A 20,844-nucleotide genomic window follows, 5' to 3' on the forward strand; every position below is an offset into this window, starting at 1 on the left:
CACATTTCCGGTCAGATAACTTTGGAAACTCCAAGATTAAAAGAAAAGGAATTAAAAAGACCAAGAGAAAGTATGTCACCTACAAGTTCAGGGATTAAAGTAGTTGGATTCAAAGTTTTCAAAAGGAGGACATCAATGAATACAAAATAAGAATCATCAAAGGGTAGAAATCGAGAGTCACCTACTACAATAGTGCTATCAGGCGAGCCTATATTTTCCTTACAACAAAATGAAGAAACAACCATTGATTCTCCTACTTCTCCGTCTTCAGGGCAGAGAAGCATCTTTGCCAGATTAAGAGAAATGAAGAAAAAGAACGAAGCACTCAAAACTTCTACACATTTTGAGTTTTGGAAACAATCCTCCACTACTCAACACAAACTCTTATCTACACTAGACATTGACAAAGGGCAATTCCAACTAGCATTCCTTGAGCCAAGGGTCATGGTTCCTAAAAATGAAGATGACCATAAGACTTTTGTATTTTCTTTTGATACTAAACAGATATATCATTGTACTTTTCTGAAAGATTTTGAAGATAACCAAAGGATTCTGACTTCAGTTTTAATAACACTTGTGTTCATGAAATTTTTTTCTGGTATATTCATCTCTGTTTTCCATCATATGTTCAAAGTAATATAAGAGTTAGGGCAAGGCTAAGTTAAATATTAACTTCCTTGACAACCCACTGTAAAGTTATCATCATTATGGAGACTAGCTAATTGAACAATATGTTTAAATTAGTACCTTTGCATCATTTAACTGTTGCCTTCTGTCATCTCTTGAATGTATATGTGTGTCATCTCTTGAATGTATATGTGTTTCGCTATAGAAGTTTCTCTACACGCATTTACTATATCTGATTGATTAAGTCTTCAATATAAATGTTTAATTATCATATATCTTCTCCCTTTCCCCTTTCAAAATCAATTGAAGAATTATATGCTGTTACGAATGAAAATCAACACTTTGAAAATCTCAAAAGTTTTTGGATTATGAGAGTGTTAATGGTTTGATTCATTCGTCATCCAATTAAATTAAAACCCTTACTTAGATGCTTTGGCATAGTTCCTGAGCCTATTCTTCAAAGATACAACAGGGTACATGCCCAACTATCTACGACACCTCAACACTCAGTGAATTTTACTTAAGCAACTGTTCAATGTTTTTTTTTCTATGTTAAGACTAAACTAAGCACCCACGGGGAATTGAACCAGTGACCTATCACAAGGAGTGCCTTAACAGCGCACCCATTCACCATCAATCCAAAGCCCCGTGGGCTAAGCAACTGTTCAATGTTATACTTCAATGCTTAGCCAATTACACAACCATTCAACTCGTACATGCAACATAAGGTGGAATAACACAAGTAAATTGACTATTTTAATTCAATTTTATTTTAATAATAATTATTCTTTTCTTTAAATTTAAATTTATTTTTATTTTTGTGTAATTTGACTAAGTCGAAATGTTTATATAACAAGATAGAAGGCATTATATCTCTTCCATATTGGAGAGAAGCTCTCAACACATTAATTTAACCACAAAAATGGTTGTTGGGAACTAGCAACCTCCCTAGATATATGCAACATCCTACAAGCCATATATATATAAACTTATAGTTCAGCCTAGGTCCAAGATGTCCAGTGACCACCAAAAACTTGAGTTGGGATTCTAGACTCTAAGGGGACACCTATCCTTTCAACCTTACTATAACGGGCCATAGTGTCCTCCGTAGGATTTGAAATCGAATAGAGGATATAATATTTGGCAGAAAAAGAGCAAAATACATCAAGAAGATGAAGAAGCAATCCGTCCCATAGGCTATCTTTAGCCTCGTAAATGTTAAAATACTTTCTTTCTTTCTTCATAAAAAAAAAAACAAAACAAACTTGCTTTCTTCCTCCCATAATAAAAAGAAAGAAGGATACAATAATTTATAATTTAAAAAAATAAATTTAGGATTATAATTCAAAGAAATAAATTTACGATTGGAAAGACATTGGAAAAATCGATTATCCCTTATCCCACATTATTAAGGGTTTTGCTCCGAAAGCACCGTGAGGCAGCATACACAAAGTAATGTTCTTCGCAAAAATATGGTATAGGCATACGAAAGCACACACGACGGAAATGACGAAAGTTTTGTCGTAATGATCGAAACGACTCTTATTTGCCAACACACTTCTTCCACCTACTGTATTACTCATTTAGATCTGCAAATTCAAAGGAATTGGGTCGGAAAACTTGCAACTATTCGCGTCACTATTCTCTATCTCCAGGTACTGTTTGGTGTTAGGGCATTGACTGTCAGTTTTCAAATTCAATCCCGCAACTGTCAAATTTGAGCTACCAATCTCGGGCTCTTCTTACCTTATTTATGTTCCTAGATGGGGCAATTTTATGATTTTCTAATGGCCAGTGCAATGATTATGATTGATTGGCAGCAGAACATATTGCTGTGAAGGGCATAGAGATTACCATTAACAAAATTTGAATAGAAGAGGAGAAGTGATGGTGCTGGTACTAGCTCTGGGTGACTTGCATATTCCGCACAGGGCACCTGACTTGCCCACTAAATTTAAATCTATGCTTGTACCGGGAAAAATTCAGCACATTATTAGTCCTGGGAATCTTTGCATCAAGGTATGCCCCTCATTATAAATTCCTATCGCTTAGTTAATGGAACGTAAGTACCCCCGACCCCAATTTGATATTTCGGCGTGGACCTACCTTTACAAGTATAAAGTTAATGTCGTAAGATCAAACAGAATAGCGCGTTTCTTTAGCCCAGCTGTGTCATCTATATATGTTTAAAGCAGTGTTGGGGTTTTGGTTTCTGTTCGGGGATTTGGGATACTGAGCAACAATTCTCAAGCATACCCGTAACATAAATACTAGGCTACAGGCAGTAACTCAGTAGACAAATATGATGTGTGCCTAAATTATGTGAGAGGCTAGCCCCGACATTTATTTAAGATAATTATGCTCAATGTGCACAGCATTTATTTATTTGGTATACACCAAAATACTATGATATCTCCTTACCTGATACCGCATATTGGTTGTGAGAACTGATCTGCAGTAGCATGCAAGCCCCAGTATACCATGATTGCACCAAAAGTAATGAAGTGCTTGTACAATCTAGGTAGACGTGTCAAATTGAATTGTTGAAAAATTGAAGTCCATAAAAGTTAACTTTTTAGTTCATTATAACAATAAAAGTAAACTTGCATAGATTCATCTGAACCTTGATTTTTAAGCACCTATAGGTTGTGCTTCTATTTCTTTTTGATCCCTTTTGGTGCTTATTAGATCTGGAGTTAAAATGGATGTATGCTGATTCTTATTCCAGCAAATATGTCCATAGAGGGAGTGCCCCCCTATTAACATAGTGGTTGATTGATTGTGGGCTGATCATGCTTGTTTGCAAGACTTTCCTTCCCCTCCCTTATCTGTGTGTTGTGTGTGAATATTCTTTTATTTTTTCTAAAACAGAAACTCATAAAATTTGTATAGAAAAAGCTACAGCTAAGCTGAACAATGAGGTAATACAAAAAACTCATAAAATTTGTATAGAAAAAGCTACAGCTAAGCTGAACAGTGAGGTAATACAAAAGAGTACTGTCTTGTAAGTAAACCAGCTATACAGGCATACGGTATATATGTTGGAAACGGAAATTCAAAGTCATACTTTGCTGGGGATTCCAAAAAGTTGCTTAGTATAAACTCTAAAAAAGACTCCTAAAATAAGTATTGTTCTACCTAACATGAAAACAAATGAAAAACATGTTTACAGAGGGCTTCATCTTATTCCAGGTAGGTGGGATGGGATCCCTGGATACCCAAGTCCATATCTTCCATCATTTGATGTACAATTTCTTCTTTCATGAGATCTTCTTGGGCTGGATTCACTGTCATTCTGAAATTGGAGGCAGCTGAGTATGAGCCTTTACTAAGATTGCAGACCACATTCCTTAACATGGAACAATCAGTTTCCAAAACTTGAATTTGCCTCCTTTGCTGAATAAGAATTTCCATAACCAAAGATTCTGGGTATACATTGATGTTCATTCTCATAAACCTTGCTGGTCACCAGGAAAATTGATGTTCTGTTCATATAAGATATTTATGAACTCCTCATGCTTGCAGAGCACCCAGTGTAACACTTGAACTTCCCCATAGTCCATATTTAGAAGTTTCCTTTGTTGCCTTGTTAGAAGAAAACTTGAAATCATTCAATGGAGCAATTTCAGAAGACCAACCCAGACTTTCCCTAGAAACAGATGTAGTAGACTGAAGTGTAATGCCAACCTAAGAAGAAAACTATACCAGGCAAGATAGAGCAAGATGGTTGAGGGCAGCCAACCCGTGAATTCAAACTTGAATAGAGTCCATACTAAAAACAGAAGCGCCAACCAAAGACAACTCAGAGTGTACCCAAGACCCTAAAACCCAACATCGGAAAAGAGCATTAGAACGGAGAACCTAAACAAATTATCGGTCCTGACTCGTGAGTAATGGATGGTAGAAGTGATGCATTCCACATCCCATCTCCCCATTGATATAACACGATGACTTGATTGCCTTGACATGTTTTGGTTGATGGATTTGTAATGTGTCTTCATGCTTGGTAAATCATAGATAAACTTAGGGGATGGCTTGAACACATTAGCCCTCATTTTTTTAAAGGTCTCTTTGTTTAATTTTGAGGCCTCATTTGTAAGGATGTCGACAGGCCAATTGAAAGCCCTCAGAACTTGGAAGAAGGTGACCTCCTTGAACAAAGAGTCTCTTTTTTGAATTCTTGCACTGAGAGATGCCAAGTTGCTATCACAAGTTATTTTTTAGAATTCACAAGTTTGATAATTATGCTCGAATTGTCAATGACAATCCAGATCCTCACTTTAGCTGCATTATTCAATGGAAATCCATACATTTATCAGTTCTCATCACTATCTAGCCAATGCATCTCATGGCTTTTCTTGCCTCTGATGTTGATGGTTTCCACTAGAAGACCTCATCCTTTTGTAGCCTTGGATTATCCAATCCCTATCGGAGCATAGCATTATTATATGCCAATTAGACTTTCCAATGAATGAATTTGAGTAAAGCTTGTCGTACTCTTCATAGAACGGATTTGTTTTTGAACAATCCCTTATAACATTTACTCCAGAGAGTGAACATATCTTTCCATGTGTCAGGTGTTCTCATTCTTTGGTTGATCCCTACAACAACCACTACGATGGGAGAGTGTATGGATTCCCCTTTTTGGAAGGTTCTCAACTGTCAAAAGCTTCCCATGGATCATCATCCAGCCAAAAATGTTTATCTTAGGGAATCCATCATTGTGTCAAACACATTTCCATAAACTAGATTGTTGAGGAAGAGGTGGAGATTGAATTTGGTCTCGATATCCAACTTTGACAAAATATTTTGAGTTGCCCAACTCTCTCCAATCAGATAGAAAGATTAAAGGGATCACATCCTGTGAAAGGGGCTATCAATGGATAAGCCAAAGGGGCTAAATCGGCAAGCGGTGACATGAGAGACCAACCCAACCAGCGGCTTGCTTCTGCATCCCAAGATGCGATATCACTCATGGTGTTTAAACCTTGACACTCTATCTAGTATTTCAACGGGATCAATTCACTCTTATGCTCAAGAGATAGGTTCCCCATAAAATAGTCTTTCAGTCCTTCCATATGTTGATCGATTTACCATTACTTGGTACCCATGTAAATTTGGACTGAATTATTGGAACTACGACTCTAAGTAGCTTCTAAATGTGGGACTTGTTACCCACCATTTTGTGGGTAATATCCCTAGGAGAAATTTTTTCCCCAAGATGGTCCTCAGCCGACAGCCAATAGCCCTTGCAGCCACCAGCTAGCTCATTGTGCCATTTCTCCGCCACCTGAGCCAGCCATGTGGTCCCTCGCCCATCTGCCATGATCGTATGTTTGAAGGTGGGCCTCCTGAACCTAAAGGTATGCCTTGTCATTTGGAAATTGAGTATTGTAGTTTGCTTATCATGGACACTTCTGGGTATGGATTAATGGGGGATTCGACGGAAAGAATGGGCTAGGTCTGTGCTCTTGTCCCCTAGACCCCTTTTAGGTATTAACCTTGGATTCTAGTCTCGTGGGATCTCTTTTACTGACCATTTGGCTCTAGGGATGGTATTTCATAGGAAACCCCGATTTTGGTTGTGTGGTCCCGCTCCCTTATCCGCTTATATTACCCTCTTTCCATTCATTATTACCCCATTCGTCATATCTCCCAGCTGGGTCCACATTCCTCCACTGGTTCCACATAGGGTTAGGGTGCCCCTTCCCCTTGCCCATACCTTGGGTCATGGCCTAGAATGAAGCCCGTAGGTTGATGCAGCTGAAAAGAAAGATAAAAGCATATATGGCCACATTCAACAGGAAAAAGTACCAGAAAATGCATAAGATGGCCGGGACATAAACATTTAGTACGTGGGAAAAAGCCAATATGTGAGCTCTACCCCATCCTCATGGCCATCACCCTGGTTCCAATAGGTTCTATGAGCCTTCTTTATCATATAGGAACCCATGATTGTCCCAACCCCTGGTGGGCGATGAACCGCCCCACATTAAAGGGGGGAAATTGACTATTATATCTTATACATCATGCTCTAACCCCTTGAGCCCCGAGCAGTTAATCAAAGAAAATCATAAAAAAGCAAAAGGCATATAAAGAAGGGTGGAAAATTTATGGCCGGGGCACCTCATGTACCATGATTTTCTCCCTCCTACACCTTAAAAACCCAAGTGTGGGCTTCCCTGTTATTAGCTACCCTTGTGCCCTAGCGTGTGACTTAGGGCTGCCCCTTCTCATTCCCTACTTCATTCACCTATCTGCCACATGCCACCACCTTTTGACAAATGTCCCTTGACTATATTATCCCTTTTAGAAGCAGAAACCACCTAAGAGGGTACTTGGTTAACCCCATTACGAGTTTAGGAGACATTGTCACATCTCGAAGCCCATTATGGAAGGGTAGGCCATTATGAAGTTGCCACCTGTGGTCCATGATTAGGTAAGCTCATTTACTCGATTTCTCTAATGACTTGTTGTACTAGAAGCCTAGGGTACGCATTGGATCTTATGCAGGATTGTAGTTCCATTTGGGGTTTGGTCTCCCTATACGAGGTCCTAATCCTCCAAAGGGCTACATTGGCACATATAGGGTGAGCGTTGAGAGTTGGGCAGATTGCACTTCATGGATCTCCACAGCCATTCAGAGATTGTTCGTGGTTCACTCATTGGACGATGAGGATGCACCTGATCCATCATGCCTAGCGGGCCCTAGATCTACACCATACACTTGGCAAATGATATAGGACTTCTACGATGATGTGGCATCTCCTACATTGTCATCTTGGCCCTTGAGGGCGACCTACAAGCATTTTCGATTTGTTTGGAGACCCATGAGGACACTTGTGTGCCCCCATAGTCATTTGGAGCACCACAGGTTATTACAAGGGGCCAACCCCTTGTCCACTGCTTTTGAGGGTCCTATTCTTCATTGTGGTACCCATGGACCTCATTAGGCCTCTTAGAGGGCCCTACAACATGCATATATTATTATTTGTCCTCTTGAGAAGCTTATCTTTTCATTTGTGAGCTAGTTTGGTGGGCTTGTCACCAAAGTTAGGTCGTTTGCACATTATTTTATTTTTAGGGGCTAATGTAGGCTCAATGGCTCATTAGCTAAATGGAACTCCCAATTAGTGTATAAATAGGAGTTAGTTGGATTCATTTGTATCATCACTTGACTTGGGATCTCTCTAATCATAGAGAACTTCACATTTTTTCCTTGGAGGATATTTTTGGAGATGGATGAATTTTGATGTATGGATTTGGGCTATTTTTCTTGTCTTGGAGCTTTGTCTTGCAAACAAAATGTTGGTTGGATATACTCTATAATGTTGTAAGTAAATTTTAACGTTGTTATTCTTGTTGCTGCATACTGCTAAAATTAGGGCTAGTTGCTGCATAATTGAAATGTGGAATTAAGCATGTTTTAGCTAATTTAATGTATGGGTCAATGTTATATGAATGAAATGTCCTAGAGATTATTTGTCTCGATAAGCTTGCATCATTTGCTTTGAAGTATAAATGCTTGAAGGTCACTTTTCTTTTCTTTCTCTCAACATTGGATGAAGCTGACTTTCCGGGCCTCCTTGATCAAGAAACCAAGTTCTTACTCATCATCATCCTTGACTCCATATCCCCAAGTGAATTAGGCACTGATCCCTAAAAAGGGTGGTCATCTCCTTCACCTTTTTTCACCTTTTACCACTTTTTCCCAGGGCTAGCCCTCAAAGGTCACCTAGGGCTAGCCCTCAAAGGTCACCTAGGGCATCAATTTCCCGGGAATTGACCCAAGGAAAAACTTTGATCTCCTACAAGCTACTGTGCTAGTGGGTCCCCTCCCTCCTCCAAATTTGAGGCAATTCTAATGACGGAATCTCTGGGAATCTAAAGCCCTAGCTCTAGGATCGAATTTTGCCTAGGCATCCCAAAGGCTAGACCTCAACAGGATCAATTCAACATTTTGAAGTAAATATTCTTGTTTGGTCCTTTCCCTTCACATTGTCTAGGATAGGAACATCATTGGTTGCTGCATTCCATCCTCGAGCTTGGGCTGGGTCCACTTGGTCCCGTGTGGTCCCATTTCTCAATAAAGATTATTTGTCAAGGACCATTTGGGAATCCAAGTTTCCCAAGGATTATAGGGATTGAGAACCGCGTCTATAAGCCTATTCCTTCTCCCTCAACCCTCCAATCCTCACTCCTTATCCTTGGAGGATCAAATCCCTTGCTTAAAGAGCAAGCAAGTTCCATTCTTCACTCCATCCTTGGGAAAGGGTTTCCAGGGTCACTTTCCATCCATTGAAGTATACTTTACAAGTGATCCCTACACTACTGGGACTCCTCCCATCGATGAAAGTCCGTAAAGAGCAGGGAGACTTAGTTGTGGTGACAATGGGCTAAGCCTCCACTGTTGCCCTCTTAGGAACCCCGTTTAGGTCCCCTGCTGGTTTGAGTGGTAACAAGATCCTTTTCTATTTTCCAATGGGCTAAGCCTCCACCGTTGCCCTCTTAGGAACCCCTTTTAGGTCCCCTGCCGGTTTGAGTGGTAACAAGACCCTTTTCTATTTTCCAATGGGCTATTTACATATCTCACGATTCCCTTAGAAGTATTTTTTATGGAGATTTTTCTTCCACCATTCTAGCTTTCTGGAGATTAGTCTCTAAACTAGCTTGGCTCCCAAAGCCATATTCATGATCATTGGATCTCTGATTCCTAGCTTGCCTCTATCTTTGGAAGTTCTCACTGTATTCTAGTTGATCATGTGGAAATTTTTGTGATTTGATTTCTCTCCATACCACAGGAATTTGTGGATTTCCTAAGACCCTTGCTGCATAATTCCTGTTGGAGCTAACATGGTAGAACATTGGAAGATTAGGAAAGTTGTTAACATTGCTTTGACGAGAACCACTACCCCTGCTAAGTTCAACCCCTGGGATCCCCACTATTGGAATTGGACTTGATTATGCTGATTATATTTTGCCAAGACCAACTTGAGGAATTGTTGAGAGAGATCGACATTCCCAAATACTTAAAAGTAGGTCCAGAACTCTTTGCATGGAAGTATTCTGGAAATTGCATGAATGAACTAAGATTTGATATTCCATCCATAAAGATGGCTTTAGCCTTTTACCATTGTTATCTTTACCTCCTGAAGCATTTAGAAAATGATCAATAATGCATTTAAAATGCTTAGTGATAATGGTTGAAGCACCATGAAAGAGAGTGTTGTCAACAGTTGTGAGTGATTCATGCTTTTTCACCTCTAACTAATTTAATTCTTGATAAGCTTCCCAGAGCCCTTTTGAATTCTAGCTTCCTGCTTAATGCCTCAACCACTATAATATACAAGAGAGGAGATAGAGGACATCCATACCTCAGTCCTCCATTGCTTTTAAAAAAATTGGCTGGCTTCTTGTTTACTAAGGGTGTAATCCATGAACCCCTAATACAAGCATGTAGAAAATCCACAAAATTCTGCAACTGCTAATATGAACAATCTGAAACTAATTTTTTTTCATATAGACACCAAATTTCTCTACTTATTTTGCAGTGGAATAGGAACAAAAATAAATACACAATCACATAATTCAACAACACAATTTTTCTAGGGAACCCAACTGGGAAAACCGTTTGCTCGCTTGAGAATATTATTGAAGAAGAATGAGCAATAGATCTCTTACAATACAACTTGTTTCAATAGAACCAATCTGGTTTACGTTGCTTGTACCAAGTTTGAAACCCTTCCAGACCTTGGATCCTTATGCCTTCTTGCCTTCCCTAGATGTGGTTCTCGATCCTTGCGCAAATCCTAGGAAATAAGCCCCTATTTCCTAGTGCACGAGGAGCTCCTATTTCTTAGGATTTCCCTCCTATTTCCTAGTGCATTCCCAAGGCAATTTTTCCTCTATCAAATCTCACACACAAGCTCCTTCTTGCTCTTGTCACTCTTACAACCTCACACACAATACTTGTGCTCAAGAAGAATGATTACAATGAGTGCCTTCATCTTCCTTATAAGCAATTCGAATGGCTAAATTTGGCAAATTATATTTTAGGAATTGATTTTGTGATTGATGAGTTAACCGAGTTAACTAACTCATCCAACTCGTCTCATCTCAATTCTACAACTTGAGATTCAATCACTCTTCTTATTCCCAAATTAACTCGCACTAGAAGACTATAAACTCGACCTTCCACTTTTGCACATTAGTTAACTGCTTCATAACTCGTTCTAACTTTTAGGAACTGATCCTAAATTATAGGAACTAATACTAATTTGTAGGGACTCATCCTAAACCTTAGGAATTCGTACTAACTTATAGGAATTAGCACCTAACTTATAGGAATTGGTTCCTAACTTATAGGAATTGGTTCCTAACTTATAGGAACTGGTTCCTAACTTATAGGAACTTAAGCATGCTAAGGAAGAACTCATTGAGGTCCCTTTGATTAAGGTACAAATCAAGGAACCCTTTCTCGCTATCATTTTCAACAAAGCACAAATTCACTAGATAGAATGAGTATTAAAATCAAATTACTTAGAACATCAAAAAGAAAAGAATGCCTTATTCAGTCAAAAGTGTTGGACATGTCTATCTCAATGGTCATTCCTTTGTCCCCATTCTCCCTACTTGAGTGAATTGCTTATGTTTCTGTATGAATCCACCTTGGTTGTCAGAGATTATTCTGGGGAGGATCGTCTTTAACCTGTTTGTTGTCATTTTTGTTAGAATTTTGTATGAAGAGTTGCAAAATGATATTGGACAAAATTTGGAAAAAGAGGATGGATTTGCTTCCTTTGAGATTAGAGCAAGAAAAGAGTTTGTGCTGCCATTGATTTTACGAGTCTTTTGGACATAGTGAAACATGCACTTTAAATCAATATTTATTATATCCTAGTAGACCTGAAAAAATTGTATGGTGTAACTGTTAGGTCCTTGAGCCTTGTTAGGGGCTAAGCCCCAAATAACATTGCTAATTTTATCTTCCTATATGATTTTTATTCAACATAGTGTTACCTTCATTAAAAATCAGAGTAGGTATGTTTTCTAGCATTCCCTAGTAGAATTGGGATTGATCTCCCCCTATTACCGATCTCCTCATACTTAGAATATAGAGCCTTAAAGTGATTTTTAGCTACCTCTTTGATTGTTGGGAACCTATGTTCCACCAAGACTCTGGGATAGGGGGACACAAGTGCGGGAAGACACACAGGGGGACATGTGGGAGTACCCTCAAATTTTAGGGAAATTTAGGGGGGACGTCAAGGTGTGCGTGCGTGTGTGTTTGTGTATATATATATATATATATATGTATACTAAGTCACCTAACACGGGGATTCAGGATTCGACGGATACGAGGATTCGAGTGTCGGATACAGACACGTTGACCCCCCGGAACAGGACACATTCGGATACGTTATATATATATATATATATATATATATATATATATATATATATATATATATATTAAAAATTAGATATTTCTTACACAAATTCTCATTCATGATACAAATTCATTGATTCAAACATAGATCTTCATCTAGATGTAAGTTTTACAAAGTAACATTATGCATACAAAATTACAAATACAATTGTGACATAAATGATAGATCATAAATTATAATACACATTCAATTCATCAATGATCCAATAGGAGAAAGACAAGCTAGTAAGATAAAGATACTGTACTTTTCTCATTAAGTCATCAAAATCAAAATGTGTTACTGTTTACATAGGTAGTGCAATGCCAAATGGCAAATAGAAATAGCAAATACAAAACAATTACAACTACAATTACAAGTCTACAAGTATACAAGCCTTAAGGCAATAGGTAGCTGATGACTCATGAGTCATTAATCCTCATCTAAATCAACATCACTCTCTTCATCATCATGGTCACCACTGCTCTCCTTTGCTGCATCCTCCTTTGTATCCAAAGTCACCTCTGCATCTATTGGTGTGGAGGATGACCCCTTTACAGTATCACCATCATCAAATCTAACAGGGTCTAGCACTGGATCATTGAGATCCAAGTTGGCCAATGCCAACTCAACACTACTGTCCAGACCCATATTATCAGGAAAGACATCCCACATCTTTGCCTTTCCCTTCAACCACTCATCCCTCTGCCTGTAAATAAGACGAAGGTTGGTGTGCACATACACTATTGTCTCTGCCCTGGACTGCTCAAGCTTGCTCTTCTTGACACTATACAAATTCTCATATGTGCTCCAATTCCTCTTGCAACAAGAGGATGAAGTCACCTGAGAGAGGAGCCTCATGGCTAGCTACTGTAGAGGAGGGCTTGTTGCCCCATGATTTGCCCACCAAGAATAGGGCTTCTTAGCCCCACTGTCTCTAATCAGATCATATCCTGCAAATCGACCAATGCCAGTGGAAAACTTTGCAAAGGCATCCTCCACCTCATCAAGGGATGCTCGATCCTGAAAAACCCGCTTGAATGCATCTTTCCTCCCCTGTGAGATTTCACAATCCATGTGTGGAGGGAATCTGCGCTAAGGTCCACCATTCAGCCACTCATGGTTGTAGTATTTTGAGTTCAATGAGTGAGGCAAACAATGTAAAGGTGTGCAATTCTAGTCCCATCCGCTGACAAGAATATCCTGTATAGTGGTGAAGAAGGCCTCTGATTATGTCTCATACTTGGGGCACTCACTCTGTAAAATAATGCTCCTCACAGACTCACTTGAGAGAGGAGCCTCATGGCTAACTGTTGTAGAGGAGGGCTTGTTGCCCCATGATTTGCCCACCAAGAATAGGGCTTCTTAGCCCATTGTCTCTAATAAGATCATATCCTGCAAATCGACCAGTGCCAGTGGAAAACTTTGCAAAGGCATCCTCCACCTCATCAAGGGATGCTCGATCTCGAAAAACCCGACTGAATGCATCTTTCCTCCCCTGTGAGATTTCACCATCCATGTGAGGAGGGAATCTGTGCGAAGGTCCACCATTCAGCCACTCATGGCTGTAGTATTTTGGGTTCAATGGGTGAGCCAAACAATGTAAAGGTGTGCAGTTCTTGTCCCATATGCTGACAAGAATATCCTGTATATTGATGAAGAAGGCCTCTGATGATGTCTCATACTTGAGGCACTCACTCTGTAAAATAATGCTCCTCACAGACTCAATCATGGAATCCCATCCCTCATAAACCTCTCCTAGGATGGGTTGGTCTATATCTACAAATCGAAGCAAAGAAATGATAGGGTGCATGATCTGAATAAGTAGATCTACCTCTTCCACCAAGCATCATCTAACATTGCGTCCTTCACTCTTTTAGAGGCTACTTGATCTGTCTTTCTCCAAAAAGATCAAAACTCTAAAATAACCATGGCCCCAAGAGCAGTCTTGACCTCCCGCAACCTCTTCAACATGATGAATGAAGAGGCAAACCGTGTATCCACAACCTTCAACAATGATAGATTGTTGTATTCCTTGTAGATAGTGAGGGCATTTGTATGATTTTGTACAAAGTTAAGGATATGCCGTGCATCCTCAATAATGTTACCAATCCATAGCACATCAGAAGCAATAGATTTCAATGCTAATTTCATTGAATGGTCAATGCAAGGTGTCCAAAACACTTGTGGATATTTAGCTTCCACAATCATGCCAGCAACCTTGCAAACAGGTGCATTATCTGAAATGATTTGCACACAAGAATCAACACCTACATCTTCAATAACTTTAATAAACAACTCATCCATATGTTGTGCATCCTTGTATTGTCCAAGTTCATCCACTGCTTTCAATAAAACTGGACCATTCAAGGAAGACACCATGAAGTTATGAGTGGGTGCTGTGCTAGATATGTCCATCCATCAAAAACAATGCTAACCTCAGATGTTGGCCATGATGCTTTAATAGGCTCAAGCATTTTTCCACCTCTTTTTTTGTCTTCGTCAACAATGTGGTTCTAAGCTTCTCTGACCTAGGAGGCACATACCCTGATGGAGCCCTTTGAGTTTGAGCTCGGCACATCTCAATAAATAGAGGTGAGCGTGCAACATTAAAGGATATGAAGTTTTGATAGAAAAAAAGGCAATGTTGAGATCAAGCTCTTCCTGTTTCTCCTTCTGAAAAATCTTGTCCATTGGACCAAGTGAAATTGCCTTTCTTTTTGCTGCTTGTCCCCCACCAAAACTCTCAAATGGGAATTTGTTGCTGCTTTTCCTCAAGAATGGAAGGGGGTCATTGTTCTTGGTTTTATTTTTATTTTGCAGCCACATTTGCCATACCAACATTGGACTCTCTTAGTATTTCTTTCCTCTTTGGTAAAGGCACATTTGTACAAGCTCCATTTCCACAACTTGGTAAAGCCAACAAATGACCTTTCACACGGAAATATGTGCTCGTGAAAGTATTGTGGCGCAACAGTTGCATTTTCAACTCACATTGCCTCCTCCCTTCACCTTGCTGGGTGGCCCTTGCACTCTTGTGACATATTTCCACAAGGGATATTTGTTACCTTGAGGAGGAAGTCTTCCCTCAACATTTGAAGCTGTTGTTGCAACCCCACTTGCAATAGAGAGAACACTTGTAGACCCTGATGAAATTGGGAGAGGAGGGGCATCTCCAATGGGGACATTCTTCCCTTCTTTGCTGCCCTTGATTGAGCCATGAATGTTGTAAAAAATAAACAAAAAATGCACAAATTTGTAAAAGAAATGCACATGCAAACTGCTGTAATAAAAATGCAAAAAAAAGAGAGAAAATGCACTTACCTGTTGCTTGAATCTCCTTGAAAATGTTTCCACACCCTTTGATCCTTGCTCCCAAACACCCACAACAAACCCAAAGCAAACTAAACAAGTGAGTGTGCAAATAGAAAGGCAAAAACTGCCTTTATAACGCCACGCGACATCCCTTTTTCCGGATTCGAATCCGAAAATTGGGATTTGCCATGTCCGATCGGGATACGATCCGGATTCGATCGTGTCCCGATCGGGATACGATCCGGATTCGATCATGTCCCGATTGGACACATCGAATCCCGATTTTCAGATTCGAATTTGCCTGAATCGTGTCCGATTTGCCAGATTCGGGACAAGGCAGGCCTAGGGGACAAATCCGGTTTCATATTATATATATATATATATATATATATGTATATGTATGTATGTATAAAATTCAAATTCATATTCAATAATGAAAGCATAAATACATTGATCCATACACAATTGAATTAAATAATGAAATTCATTGATCCATATTCATCATTCTAGAATCTACATTGATTTAAAAATTAAATTTATTATTTAGCATTCTAGATTCTAAATTAATTTAAAATTAAAATTCATCATTCATCATTCTAGAACCTAATTAGTACTAAGTAAAATAGACTATCGTAGACACTGAAGTCTAAAGATTGGAATAATAAATTGATATAACTCAAACTCAAAAATAGTAAAGAGTGACGAGTCAAAGAATTAGTCCAAGGTCATCGATATCTAGAGTCAAGACTCAAAAGTTGAAACTGAAAATTAAAAATGGACAATGGGCATTGAAGGAGCGTCGTGGGGGAAGAGAGGCAACAATTAAGTGGTAAGTCTGATAGCGCCGTGTGGTAAGTATCACAAAATTAAGCTTGGTAAGTCAATGAGTGAGTTAGGGATTGCAAATTAATTTAGGTTTTGATATTTGTTATGTATTTTTATTTTTATTTTTAATTTCATTTTTTTAAAATTTTTTGTTTTATTTATTTTTTAGATATTTTTAAATTTTAAGGGTAATTAGACAAAATTGAAGAGGGGTGCTTTTGGGCACCCCCCTTAAAAGGGATGCTTTTGGGTATCCCCCTTTTGAGGGGGGATGCCTAGAAGCACCCCTTTTGGGGAAATGTGTCTCCCACACTAGGGAAATGTTTCTCCTTGCATCTCCCCCAAAGGGGGACGTGGGGAAATGTTTCCCTAGGTGGCCCCCCCATCCAAGGTGCGTTGGCTTGGTTCACATTGCCCAATTTAGTCCACAATTTTCTTTTCTAATGGATCGGTATGGTCAACCATGAAGAATAGTAAATAATAATAGCTCAACATCCCACTAATTTGTCCTTTGAAGAATTCGGCTTTGCCCATGGAAGGCTTGACTTGGTGAGAGGAACTCGACTTGGTCCTTAGGGATATTAATTAACTTTGTAACGACTACTCTCTTGGTCAATGGCATAACTTCTTTGTCCATGAAGTCTCCAACAACTAGCTAGGTGCTAGACCACCCAATGGCTAGTTGACTTCAATGACGACTAGCTTGACTTGACTTTTTCCCTCAACTTGGTCCCCTACAAATTGGATCTCTGACGCCTTTGACTTTTTGACAATTCTGGGACCTAGTTTTGGCTAAACCGACCATGATCGTGTCATCTAGCACTTGTGTTGGTTCCATAATGCCTTGAGGAATTTGAGAAATGTACCACCTGGGTATCGTTCCTTTTGTTCTAATAATCACTTTTACTGTAATGCATGCATTATTTTGCCCAATGTTGTCTCTGTTCTGCCTCTTGGAAACTTGTTTGACTTGTTGACCAAGTTGTAACTAGCCACTGCCTCCTCTGACTGGAAAAATTCAACATGGCACAGACTCCTCTCATCAAGCTCGATAGTCTGAGATTAAGTTGGATTTTTGACCAGGTCCACTTTGCATTGGGAATCGTGTATTGCCTTGGGAAATGTGAAGAGTTGTGAATATGAGACTACCATGTGTTGTATCGCCTTGTAGACAGTTCCTAGCTGCAAGGAACTATGCCAAGGCAACAACAAACCTGCTTTAGAACCAAGCTGGCCCTTGAACGAGAAGGGGCTCCCTGAAACATTATGAGGCTTATCTGTTCTTCACTGTCACTGAACAACAGCGTTTTAAGCGCAATGGCTAGATTTAGGTGAGTGGACTAGGCTGTGAATCATGATGACAGAGAGCTGGGATAAAATAGTGCAAATTTCAGTTAGCCAAGAGAGTATCCATTGGGCATGGAGTCCTGAAAGATAGAGCACAAAGCTAATAAGCAAAAGGTGGAAGAAATTAAGAAGAAGAATAAAAGATTCAGACATTCACCGAATGTCTTTGATATCTGTTAATGTAGAAAATGCATCAGAATAACATTCTAATGGTTAAATTAGAGCACAATTTCATTATATGAAATTGGGGCAACAATTTATATATGCAGAGGGATAATACAAACAATCTATTTGTATTAAAATCTCAGTGTAAGACATAACGTTGCCAGGAGAATTGAGGGAAGTTGATCCTCAAGTTAGCCTCTCTGGTGTTCCATATAATTTAACTAATGCTTAACTGGAACATAAAGAAAAGATATGAATTTGAACGATGCTTAACACCAAAAAAAGTAAAGAAAAACAAATTCTATTTTTTCCAGGCCATGAATCCAGGATAACTCTTTGGATCTGAAAAATTATAAATTACAAAGGCCCATTGGGCTTACAAAAAGACACAGCCATCAGGCCGCCAGTCTCTTCTCTTAGTGCCGAAATCCCTCCCCTTTTACATTACAAAATCATAGCTTTAATTAGAAAATCCACATACAAGCTTTTACAAGGTTTTTGGAACAAAAGTCTGATAATAAACTAAAAATAAAAGAGATTTCAAATCAATTGCAAAAGATCTGGAATTGTTTCCTTCAAATCTGTCACATGCCCATAAATCTAGAATTGACCCTTTGACTGCCATCCAATGCTGCCAGGTGCTCTGCCAGCCATCCACTAACATTATTCGATACTACTTAAGGAATCCACATATTGTCAGGCTGGCATATTAGTATTGCATTCATAAACATCATATTTGGATCTGCTTTTTTTCCACAATCCACTGTGTATTTAATCTATGAAGATTGGATGCTACATACCTATATTCGAACAGGTCAAATGTCTTGTATGCTTCTCTAAATCCTCCCTTCCCAGGAAGGTTTAACAGAACATTTCGATGGTTCAAAATTGGAAAAAAATGGTTAAACCATGAATCATCTTCATTGACAATTTTACCAAAGTAAATCAAGCACATGATACTTGAATGATAGACAATTGCAAAAATTGCTTTGGTTAGCTTGAATTGGCTGTCTTATTGAAGACGTTTTTGGCTGACCCCTTCATTGAAATTAATGGCACTTTGAAGAGACACAATGGCTTCAGTGTTTCATTTAGCTTAAGCCTTTTCCAATTTGGCCAAGAGATAAAATTATCTAGTAAGCAATGCTGATAATGCCAACCATAATGAGTCTGACAACACCAATAACCAAAAAGGTAGAATTTGATAATAAATTCAAGGTATTGGGCACCCTTTTCTGAAGAATGTATACATCTCAGTTGTCCTCCAAACTGATCCTCTTGTAACTCTCCAAAGCGTTCTGGACATCCATTCGGAGGCATTTGAAATGCCATACCCAAATATACAACAATGACCTTTTGTGATTTACCTCCATTTGGTCAATATATTGTGCCTTGACACTGAATTTGCAAAGTTTTTTGAAGAAATCGACAACTTTCATTGTCAAAACCATTCACAGTATCGACTCAAACAATTGGTGGTTTTGTTCTAATTGCCTAGTGAGCCGATGTTAATATGATCATGGTCCTCAATAGAATTATCTAGGTCTGAGAACCAAGAAGCCTCACGATGAAATTGGAACTGGTATATTCTAAACAATAAGGTGAAATATGAAACTGATTTCAGTATTATTTGGCTCGAGCTGTCTCTCGTGAGCGCAATTGATACTCAACACTTTCAATATTTGGACTTACCTTGGCACTCAACACTCTTGTGGACCTGATTCTATAATAACACATAACAAGATATAGTTGTTCATATTACCATCCCTCTAGAAACTCCCTTCAGCCTTCAATGCACCGGGAAAGTCAATTTTTACCAAAATAACTAGCAAGGACTTTTACTATATTACTTTCTTTGTATTTTAACGCAGTGGATCACCATTGACATAAATAGTCAGAAGCAACAAGGCATCAATAAATTTGTGATCACATTCACTGAAAATAATGATATTGAGATATGTTGTTTGCTGTAGCCTGTAGGACATTCGTTGGTGTTTTCGGCACTTGGTATGGCACTTTAAATGATCCCAACAAATGGGCGATCCAATTGTGAGTGTTCCCATCACTGTTGATAATATTGGTATCGGGAAAATATCGGCGAGGGTCCGGAAAATATCTTATCGGCAATATCGGCGAAAATATCGGCAAATATCGGCAAGCATAAAAAATGCATAATATATTCATTTTTTTCAGATTTCTAAACATATAAAGCAATAACAACATGAACTAAACACATTGGCACATAAATATGAAGAAGGCATTGATATATATGATGTCAAATAGAAATGATACATCAAACTTCAAAGGCGATACCAAATCCTGCTGATCCCTGATAATTGTCCAATCAAGGACTCAAACAAAATAACATCACATATCCTACTGATCCCTGATAGTGATAAATTGATAATTGTCCAATCAAGGACTCAAACAAAATAACATCACATATCCTGCTGATCCCTGATAGTGATAATTGTCCAATCAAGGACTCAAACAAAACAACATCACATATATAAAACTTTAAAAGTATTTCATCATCATGAGTTATAAACTTATATGTAGCAAAAGTTGCAAAACAAATAAAACTAGCCGCTATCTATCTGAGACCATTGGCCTCTCCCTAGCAGCTTTCTTTCTGTCTTGTTCAGCAATTGCTTCACGAGCTTTTTGTATAACCTCTGCACTAGAAACCATACAAGGCATCACATCTGCATCATATGCAGAGAGTTTAGCCAGATGGTATTTCAATCGTGTAATCCCTCCTGACATCTTGGTCCCACACAAGTTGCATGATATATATGCCTGATTTGCCCCACCAACAGCCTCCCCATACTCCCAAAATGGGTCCAAGGCTTTTGGCATATTTGACATTTGTAGTGAACTAATTCAAACCTAGGGCACAAAAAAAACAAAAAATTGGCATTAAACCCCCCAACACAAAATGAAAAAATAATAAGTAATAACAACCTCATTAAAAAAAAATTACTACATTATTTGCATTTTGCAATGTGAATGAAAAATGGCAATAAGAGGGTGCATAAGAAAGTTGGAAAAAAAAAAATGAAGCTTGCTGTCCAAATATGGAGAAAACCCTTGCATTGGTTCATGGGCATGAAAATCATAGCAAATGGAAAAAAACAAA

At 38.7% G+C, this 20,844-nt stretch overlaps 1 protein-coding gene across 2 annotated transcripts in view; it reads left to right on the forward strand.

Annotated features, from left to right (window-relative positions):
* Positions 1–2,048: 2,048 nt before the first annotated feature.
* MAG1 (Calcineurin-like metallo-phosphoesterase superfamily protein) overlaps positions 2,049–20,844 on the forward strand; it is a 146,368-nt gene continuing 127,572 nt past the window's right edge. The window contains exons 1-2 of one of the 2 annotated variants that reach the window (XM_089431759.1): positions 2,049–2,282; positions 2,448–2,646. In XM_089431759.1, coding sequence (XP_089287885.1) covers positions 2,515–2,646 — 132 coding nt within the window. In that variant the 5' untranslated portion in view covers positions 2,049–2,282; positions 2,448–2,514. The remainder of the gene's footprint in view (positions 2,283–2,447; positions 2,647–20,844) is intronic. The other variant, XM_089431758.1, reaches the window with a different exon arrangement.

The sequence above is a fragment of the Pinus tabuliformis genome, chromosome 5_1, assembly GCF_031772625.1.
Source record: "Pinus tabuliformis cultivar Carrire ecotype Pingquan chromosome 5_1, CPIR1, whole genome shotgun sequence".
Taxonomy (NCBI): Eukaryota; Viridiplantae; Streptophyta; class Pinopsida; order Pinales; family Pinaceae; genus Pinus; species Pinus tabuliformis.